At 36.3% G+C, this 9737-nt stretch overlaps 1 protein-coding gene across 1 annotated transcript; it reads right to left on the bottom strand.

Annotated features, from left to right (window-relative positions):
- Positions 1-20: 20 nt before the first annotated feature.
- On the bottom strand, positions 21-8032 carry irf10 (interferon regulatory factor 10). The gene is made up of 8 exons (XM_062426517.1): positions 7620-8032; positions 6025-6220; positions 5760-5839; positions 5379-5436; positions 2426-2530; positions 1945-2331; positions 1689-1807; positions 21-1216 (listed from the first exon to the last, which is right to left on the bottom strand). Exons 1-8 carry the CDS (start codon positions 7788-7790, stop codon positions 1112-1114), a joined length of 1221 nt encoding a protein of 406 aa, XP_062282501.1. The 5' UTR covers positions 7791-8032; the 3' UTR covers positions 21-1111.
- Positions 8033-9737: the final 1705 nt, after the last annotated feature.

Below are 9737 nucleotides of genomic sequence, written 5' to 3'. Positions count from 1 at the left end.
ATATATATGAACAAAAATTGACTATATATTACATTACAGATGTTATATACAGTAAATATGCTAAACAGATTTAATGCAATCTCTGTCAATTTCGCAATGCATTTTGTTTTGTTTTTTTATTTTTCTTGCTTCTGAGCCGATGTCTTCATGTCGGCCTGGGCAGGCAAGGTGAATGTATGAGCAACTCTTCGCCTTTTTTTATTCTCATCACTGGGAGTCATTTCAAACGGTTGTTCGTCAAGGCATTGCCCTCCAATATGTTCTTAACATTATCTCTGAGAAAGGGAGAACACTAATGAAACTGCGTAACAGACAATCCCACCTACACAGGCAGGTCTGTGCCACATCGCCTCGACACTCATGGTGTTTTTCCATTAAAAACTGAATGATGGAAAGAGTAAAAAGTGCAGTATGGCTGAAGAGTAATGGTGCTAATAACACGTTGGAACATGATGCTTTGTGAATACTCTTGACCCCCATGTACTGTACGCTTCTGTTCCCATCTAATTTTTTACGTACTGTATATGTTTGAAGACAGGGAAAATGATGAAAGTATTTTAAACTCAGATACGGGTATCTCCTCTGATTCAGCACACTCTCTCACTTTAGTTTTTGTGTTTGTTTTTTTATTTTCAAAAAGAAAACTTTACCTGTTGATTTTTCTTTTTAAATGTTATAGCTACAAAAATGTATATTTTTAAAAATTGTGAATCTGTTATATGATGTTCGCTAGAAATAAAGGAGAAAAAAAGCTTTATAGATTTAATTAAAGGTGTCAATTTTTTCCCCGCTCATGCTGTGAAGTAATATACACTTAAATTATCATTTAATACATATGCTGACTATGAGGTTAACAAAAAAAGTTTAGATACATGTTATCAGTATGGTTTATCAGCGAACACTAGCTGCATGGTGGACAGAGGGAAAAAAAACAGTTATAACAATAAAAAATAACACATTAAATTTCCCTTGATGCATTGCAGATTCATCATATATACATCTCCACTGACAATATTTTTTGCTGTGCCCTTAGGATTTTATGATGATGACAGTAAAGCTTTTGTACATTGTCCGTGCCTTTTCTGGTGCAGGGTGGCTCTTCCCAGCATTCTTACATCCTCTCTCTGTCTGTATTGATGGTGAGAGTCGAACGCTTTTCCTCAGTGTCTACCAAGTTGAACTTCTGCAGCAGCTCTACTGCAAACAAGGGCACCACCTGGCCAACAGGAGAAAGTGTACATGCAATCAGTACGCTTAGGAGGACCTCTACTGGTGCTTAAAAATACTACAGCTGCATTCTGACTGACGGAGAGTATGTACACCGTGGATTGAACATCAAAGATTTGACAGTTCTTTTCAATATTTGCAAGTCCAAGCTCATGGTGTTTGACATTTGAAAAATTTACATGGGGCAGTAAATCAAACCGACCCATTTCTCTAGTCTGTGTAGAACTGTGTTCTCCTTCACTTCATAGACAAATTTAAACAAAAGATACTAATATTAATGACAAAAATCTACAGCTATGAGAGAGTGTGGGAGGAGATGTAAACCATTTCTAAACTAAATTCCTGATCTACATGAAATGAAACATTAACATATAATGTGTAAGAGAAGAGTCTGTTGCTTCAATAAATAAATAAAAATGAATGGTTGACCCCTTTTCCAACATGCTGTAATTGTGACCCACCTGTGTCATGATCAGCTTCTTGGTTTTAGGTATGTTTGGGTCTGGATACTCCTCGCCAAAGCAGAGCTCAATCCTATAAGAAGGTATAGGTCCCTTCCCCTGTAAACAGCTCTGAAGCTCTGCACAAAAATGCATGAGAAATTAGTATATGACTAAATGTATAAACACATTTGGATTCATTTGACTAAATCAATTAAATTTGATTTTTAAATCTTTTATTTTAACACTGTATTTAAACATACATGAACTACCTTACCATTGAAAAATGTGGGGACATCAAGCAGTTTGAAGGTCTTCTCTCGCTCCAGTTTGTTGGGCTGGTCAGTGTGTTGAGCCATGGGACCGCTCCAGTACACCCTACCCTGGCAGAACCGCTTGATGAACACCCCATCTGGGGCCACCCATAATAACACGCCCCTCTCCAGATGACAAAGAAGGCGGTTCATCGCTTCAGCCATGCTTGATGGAAGGGATATGGAGCTTGGGGAGGGGAAGGAGAGCTGCTGGGCAGTGCAGCGTCCATATATCCGTTCATTTCCCAATGGAACACAACCCTGCAGGATAAAGCACCCATCTGGGCTCTTGGTGGTGACTCTCATCACCTTCTGGCCTTGGTACAACAACGTCACCTGCATACGAAAGTCTGTATACACAAAATGCATCTTAGGTTCCAAGTCATACAATAGACTGGCCAATGACATGTTTGTTTCTGTACATAACAACAAAAGCTCTCTTACCTGATACAGTAAATGATGGGCTGAGGAAGGTTAAAGGCCTAGGGCTCTGATTTTGAGATGGTTTTCCTGTGATCTCACAATACATGTGCTCCCTCATCAGATCATCTAAAGCAGAACAGAGAAATGATTCAGTCAGCACTTTCTCATTACTGTAAGCATATTGGGATCCCACAGGGGGTGCTACTAGATTACTTAAGGTGTGAGATAAGTAATGTGTTTTGTTGTTATTGCAGAATGTGCCATACTGGGGGCACCAACAATAGTTTTAATAAAAAATGGCTTTGAAATCTACTAATTCACAGTTTTTCTGCAGTCACTTACTGTGAATATTTTGACAGGATAGTACAATGTATGAGGCCTAAAAACACAGTAATCAACACCATACTGTTGAAAATCACAGTAGTAGAAGTAGAACACACTGCTGTACAAAATCACAGTAAACATTATAGATTCACTATTCAGTATTGGTACTTCTGTCATATGGAATCTGTAAATATGTATCTGTAAAAATCCTTAAACATGGTAGAAAATAAGTATATTACAGTAACTACAGTAGCTGGCAGCAATTGATGAATAACTTAATGTAAAATAAATTGCAGTAAGTAATTTGCTTGCTGGCAGCTAGTTGCCTTAAAAAATATAGTAGGTTTCTTAGAGACAGCAGATGCAACATTCACAAAGCACAACATTTAGCTTTTATTTATCATTACGACAGTTGAAAAGTAGCTGCTGCTGTGCATCTTTCAGCACCACAGGGGTGTGGAGAGCAGCAAGGAGAGAGATAATAGTACACTTTATTACTGATAAAATGTTCAAAGACCAATTTACTAATCCCCCCTCCTATGTTGAATAAGTACCCCTTTACGGTTGCTACGGTTCGTACATTTGTTAACTATTTCACTTTCTGTTTGACAAAGGTGAGAAGTAAAATCAAGTCCTTTATAAATGTTCTATCTGCCATTCCTGACCAGGAAAACAAAAAAGACCTTTTTGTTTGTGGATTTTGAAAGGTAAATCAAATCAATAGTATATTTTCATCCCTTTAATTTCTGTTTCTGAAAACAACACAGCAATAAACAACCATTATTTCTAATCGTTTATGCAAGCAATAAATTGTCTCAATGTGCTATCCTTTATACCGTCACATCACCTCATCTGGTTCTCTGTGATCATTCAGCTGTTGAAATAGTGGCTTGAAACTGTCATTATCAGGCTTAATTTATTTGGTATGTGTGTTTCATGATTTTTTTTTTAGATTTATGATAGAAATAATGATATTTAGCATGATGTGTTGCATTGGGATGTGAGCTGCATTCAGTGTGAGGGCTAATATGGCATGTCTATCTATGGTGTCAGGTTTTTTGTTTAGTTGTGTCTTATATTGTTCTGTACTTTCTGTGTGTTGAGCCTGTGCTTCAGCAATAAGTAGGGGTCCTCATAGGAAAAACTGGCCCAATTTTGACTACGTTACGACTACGTACTATGTTTTATTAACTGTTTTTAATCCATTCCCCCCTAAAATATATCCCATTCACACAGAACAAGTTTCTATTGTGGTGAAAAGGACATTTTTGTTTGCCAAAATCTCATCCACAAATACTCTGAAACCAAAGGCACAGCAGCCAAGGTTTAACCCCCACTGAGGTTTAGTGGAAGGTGATTGCTTTTTTCTCTGGACCACCCAGGCATAAAACAACTAGCCGACAACCAGTCTAAGACCTAACTTGTCAGCAGTGTTTGGGAGTAACTAGTTACATGCAACAGCATTACGTATTTTAATTACAAAATAAATGTATCTGTAACTGAGAAAAATGTGCAATTAAATTACAGTTACTTATGAAAATGTTGATGATTACAAAGGGGGTTACATCTGTATATTTTCTGTAAAAAGCCTAGGCTATTATGTTGAATAATATTCAGTTTTTGCTTTGCATGTTTTTGAAGTGCACAATGCCTTCTTTTGCCATTTCCGTCAATGTCATTTAGTAAAGCCGTTTGATGGTATTCAGATGCTTTTGATTGGTTCTCTGAATTTTTTATTTGAAACACACATGGGCTTAAATGGTGTCAGTACCAGTTAAGCCCATGCCAGACTTTTGACTTTTTTCATAAAATATCTTTATTTTATATTCCACAATCTACATGAACTAATGAATACTTTTTCATCATATATACATCTTGCTATATAAGACATGATATCCCTTATACGTCATGTCAGTATCCATGAAAAACAACGAAATTTAGATTTGGGTGGGCTTAATTGCTACACTCATCCCAACAGTTGAAAATGAGAAAATGAGAAAAGTAATCAAATGTAATAAGTTACATTACTTTGAATAAGTTATTGAAATAGTTACATTACCTATTACATTTTAAATAGGGTAACTAGTAATCTGTAACCTATTACATTTCCAAAGTAACCTTCCCAACCGTGCTTGTCAGTACCTGAAGTGACCAAATCCAATGCTGGAAGGTTCATAAACAAACAACAACAAAAAAACCTGAAAAAATGATCACACTACTCAAAGTATAAGCTACTGTAATTCAGTCACTCTCAACAATATCTTTGAGACCCACTTTTTCCCATACACAGCCAACTTGATGTCTGCATTTGGGAGCACAAAAGGGAGTCAGTGTGAGGCCTGATGAGAATATCTTGCATAAGTACCACCTGTAGCTGATCTTAGCCCAACTGGGCAACAACTCATTTGGTGAATGGCCCTGTTTGCATGGCTCAAATGGGATCCAAATACCTAATTAATCTATGCCTTTATAGAGATTTTGACTAGGATAACAATTTCAATTTGATGATTTGGTAATTGGAGATTACCGTTTGCTTTGAGGGTTACAGGTAGACTCATCTTAATTGTTAGTTGTAAAGCAAATAGGTCGATGATTACTTCCAAATCTTGTAAAAAGGGTGATAGAATACCCGTTTGTGTGTGACACTTACCAGTAAATGTTTTTTCTTCTCCTTTACTTGCTTGAAATGAATCATTTTGATAATGAAGCTAAAACAGAAAGAGAAACCAAAATAAAGTAAACATAGCGGGAGATTTTTTTTTCTTTGTTGTTTTTTTTAAAAAACAGAGCAGATCAGATGTGTGTTCAAAAGTTGTGTTTTTCTACAGCAGTTCTGAGCATGAAGTAACTTTGCTATTTACCTATTTTTAACGTCGAGTGAGCAGTATATAATCTACAGCCAAGTATTCAGGACTTTCAGTGATACATTTTGTCAATTCATAGCTTTCAGCCCTTGGTTTACCAGAGAATTATTCAGTGCTAAAAGTTTTTTCTTTTGAGATACATTTAGTAATGTTATTATTTAATGTACCTCTTTGTTGAGAAAACATTGGCTCCTTGGAGAACTCTTAGCTTGGATGATCATTTGATCCTTCATCATCTTGGGAGACTCTGAGGAGAAAAACAAATGCGAAGATATGTAAATACAGAGTTTTAATCCCTTCTTCTTTTTTTTTAATGATTTTTCTTTTTAAACATGAGCCACTCTTTGGGGAGTTCAAATAGGACACCACATCTTAACAGCGAAAATATAATCAAAACCATATGAAAAGAAAAAAGATTTAGTTTGTCTTCACCTGCTGGCTTGGTCGTCCCAGTATCATGGACGATACGATACACTTTATAGGGCTCTGTGATGTCCAGTTGGTTGCGTTCAGGGACCTCCTGGAAGTCTGTGCTCTTGTTGAGTGCACAGCGGAGACGGGTCTTCCACATGGTTGGGTCGGCTTTATCCCTCCCCTCCATGTATTTACCTTTATACACAGCCCAGGCCTGAATTGAAAGAAAGAAATATCAGATACTTCTGCATAAATACATAGTTGGGGGAACAAAGACTGAATGAAAGTCCAATCTACATATTTTGCTGTGATGTTAACAGCCACGTTCAAATCAGTACTAGTGCCGAGCCATTACAAATAAAATGTATGGGAGCAGGTTGAATCAGATATCTATCTTGAGACAAGTATTGTTTATTTTTTAAAGAAAAGTCCATGTGACGAATACGATATGATACGATACGATATACTTTATTGTCCCCTCGGGGAAATTTGTCTTGGACTCAAACTGATACATAAATAAATTACCTCCAACACAAAAAACAAAACAAAAACAATACATAGAACATCCACATATTGCACACGCCACATAATTGCACACATCACAATCTGAGACAAAAAACAACAACAACACATCTCAGTCATGTTGCGCACTTTTAAATTGAAGAAAGACACGTTATTGTAATTGTAACCCAAACTATGCAATAGATAACTTCTTTTTCTTAAACTTATTTTGATGATTGGTATTGGTTGGTTCATAAGAGGAACTAATGCTAAATGGTTCTGATTTTGATGACTAAAAATGTTTGGTTGAGTTAAAACTGATGACTTTATTTACAAAAAAACAATTGATCAATTTAACCGTTTTGGGGAATAATGACTTTTGGCTTTTGGCTTCATTCACTCACTCATTCATTCAATCTTTCCTGTGACTCTGAACCTTTCTGCACATGCTCAACGCAATAAAGGGACACGTTTCTTTGTTTCGGTGCGATAAGAAAACCCAATAACCGTTTAACCATAATCCAACATTTACGAACAAGAGGTCACTTCTTATCAGGAAAGTCTCTGTACATTTACGCACTGTTACAGCAGACTTTACCTCCAATCTACATCTAATCAAATGCGAGATCAAACTACTTGGGAGAGCTGCCTAAATAATTTACACTGCAACACGGATGTGTGTTTGCATGTTTGAAACCACAGACAAGTCTCTCTACCTAACTTCTAACTTTGTAACAGGATCATTATAAGCCCATAAACCATAAGAAATGTTATAAAAGTTTAGGAAATGAAAACAATGGTGCCTCTGTGTTGGATATTAAAAGGAGGCAAAGACATTGCTACTTTGTCAACAGTGGCTGTACACATTTATAATAGAGTGATGTGATTATAATTTAGATTTTCCCTTTAATTAATCAAAAATATGCAGTTTTCACTTTTTAATTTCATTTATTCCTTTACGCTCAAAAATTGGAATATCTCCAGCTAACTTTACCAGGGGCAGACGATGATACATTTCTCTCTTATAATAAACTCAGAATATTTTAAAATTAACTGACTTTACATTTATTATGATATGACACAATATATGAGATACTGAGTGAAATGTTGACCTTAAAGAGAGCCGCATCCTCAGTCTGTTTGTAGTCCTTCTTGGCTGCGTGTTTCCACGGGATCCTGAACATGGTTTTCCCTTCATCCTCCCAGGACAGTCCTTCATATTGCCCACTGTCCACCTGAGCCACCAACCACTCTTTCAGGTGCATCTTAACTCCTGCTTCCATCTTCAACACATACTGCGCTTCACTGGAACAAAAAACTACTTTCAAAATGTCAGGGAGACATGTGCAAAGTGGCTCGAACGCACTTTAATCACGTTCCCACCGCAAAAAGAATAACAATAATCAATATTTTTTTTATTCTAGTGCCGTTCCCGCTTTCAATTTGATTTAGAGCACAAAGTAACAGCCTTAAATACAATTAAATTTACAAAAATGTCTGGACAGAGAGCTCACCACAAACTTAAATGCAGAACTCGTAACTAAAATTAAGTGCGGTCTTGGAAGCGAAAGCGAAAGCTCATTTGATGCTTTCGGTTTCCCCCTGCTTGCACAGTGCAAGCCAAAGTTTAATCATTTCCAAGTAAGGTGTATGTAACAGACGCTGATAAACAAAAAGGTCACTGTGTCACAAATCAGTGATAGAATGATGCAAATGTATTTACTTTGTTTATTTAAACTGTATGTGGTCGGATGACCTAATACAGCATGACTTTACTCATCATGACACATTATATGACACTGATCACAAGAAACAGTCTTACAACTTTTCCTTATAAGATCAGATAAGCCATATATCAAAAATAGCCTATGTAATAGTGTAAGGGTAGGTGGTGCCTAAAACTACTAAATAAAAGTATCCTATGATTAATCACTGGGACATATTCCTTTTATTTCCCCACACAGATACGAACACATGCAAGTGGGCGACAGGATATGGCTAGTAAGCATTAATCACGTAGAACAGAATGAACAACACACTCACACAGACAGACGCAATTAAGGCCCTGCCTGCCCGAATCATACCGAAACGTTCATGCGAAAATGAAAGTATGTGGGTTTAAGGTTTTTTTCTTTTCTTTTTTTTTCCACTGAAGCTCCTCCTCCATTTTACAGCGTTTATGGTTCTGACTGACAATGCAGCCATTTCTTAAGCTGAGAGGGCGGAAAATAGACATCCAAAGTTCAGATACTTAAGAAAAGAGTCGCCTATAAACATAGAGGAGGACGCCAAATAAACTTTGTAGTTCTCAAATATATTTAATTTTATATATAAATATATATGTATCTATATATCTATACATATACATATACATATACAATAAGTACCCAAAGTGTAGATCCTTGATAAGAAAACTGTAAAGTGTGAGACAAACACACTGCATACTTCTCACCAGCAGAGGGCAGTATAGATCTGTGTTAGGCTACTGTCTGTTCAAACACACAAGTGATATGTTATCAAGCAAATGTACAACATAGACATGTGTTCTGAAATTAAGAAAAAGCTTCTCATAAAAATAAATATATATTCAAGTAACCAGAATTCTTAATTCAATTCAATTGGAGCTGCTTTTCCCATCACTGACAAACAAGTCTGTCTCAAAACAGCTTACAGGTGGTGTTGGTTGGTGTTTACTGCATCAAGTGACCAAAACACAACAGCAAATAGAAATGTAAAGACAAATAGAATTTTCTGATACAATCCAAAAAAGCAGTCAAGTATAACTTCTAATCTTTGACTGTGAGCCAGATAGGTGTTTATTTTAAAGGCTTTATGGTATGGGGTAAACAAAACATTAGAAACAGTTTTCAGTGTAGTATGTCCAGTAGAACACCCTAAACAAACCTTTTTCAAAAATGACCTCTTTAATTAACTGCTCTTTGATTTAAAATGTGAACAAAGCTTTTCATAACAGCTGTTTTATTTCCCTCAAACAAACTTCTATTGAGCAGCGACAGACTATACAGAACTCGGCCTCCAAGTTTCTAACCAGAACCAAGAGCAATGATCACATCACACCAGTTGTAGATTCCTGACAGCTTTTCCTGATTTTACTTGAGTTTTATTTTTCTTAAAACTGCCTTTTATTTCATTTTCTTCTGTTTTACATTACAGGAATTGTTTTTATCTGTTTTATCATAAATATAATTAGTTTATGTGTTGATTTTGTG

This window comes from Scomber scombrus, chromosome 10 (assembly GCF_963691925.1).
Source record: "Scomber scombrus chromosome 10, fScoSco1.1, whole genome shotgun sequence".
Classification (NCBI taxonomy): Eukaryota; Metazoa; Chordata; class Actinopteri; order Scombriformes; family Scombridae; genus Scomber; species Scomber scombrus.
This window is presented reverse-complemented; position numbering and strand designations above follow the sequence as displayed.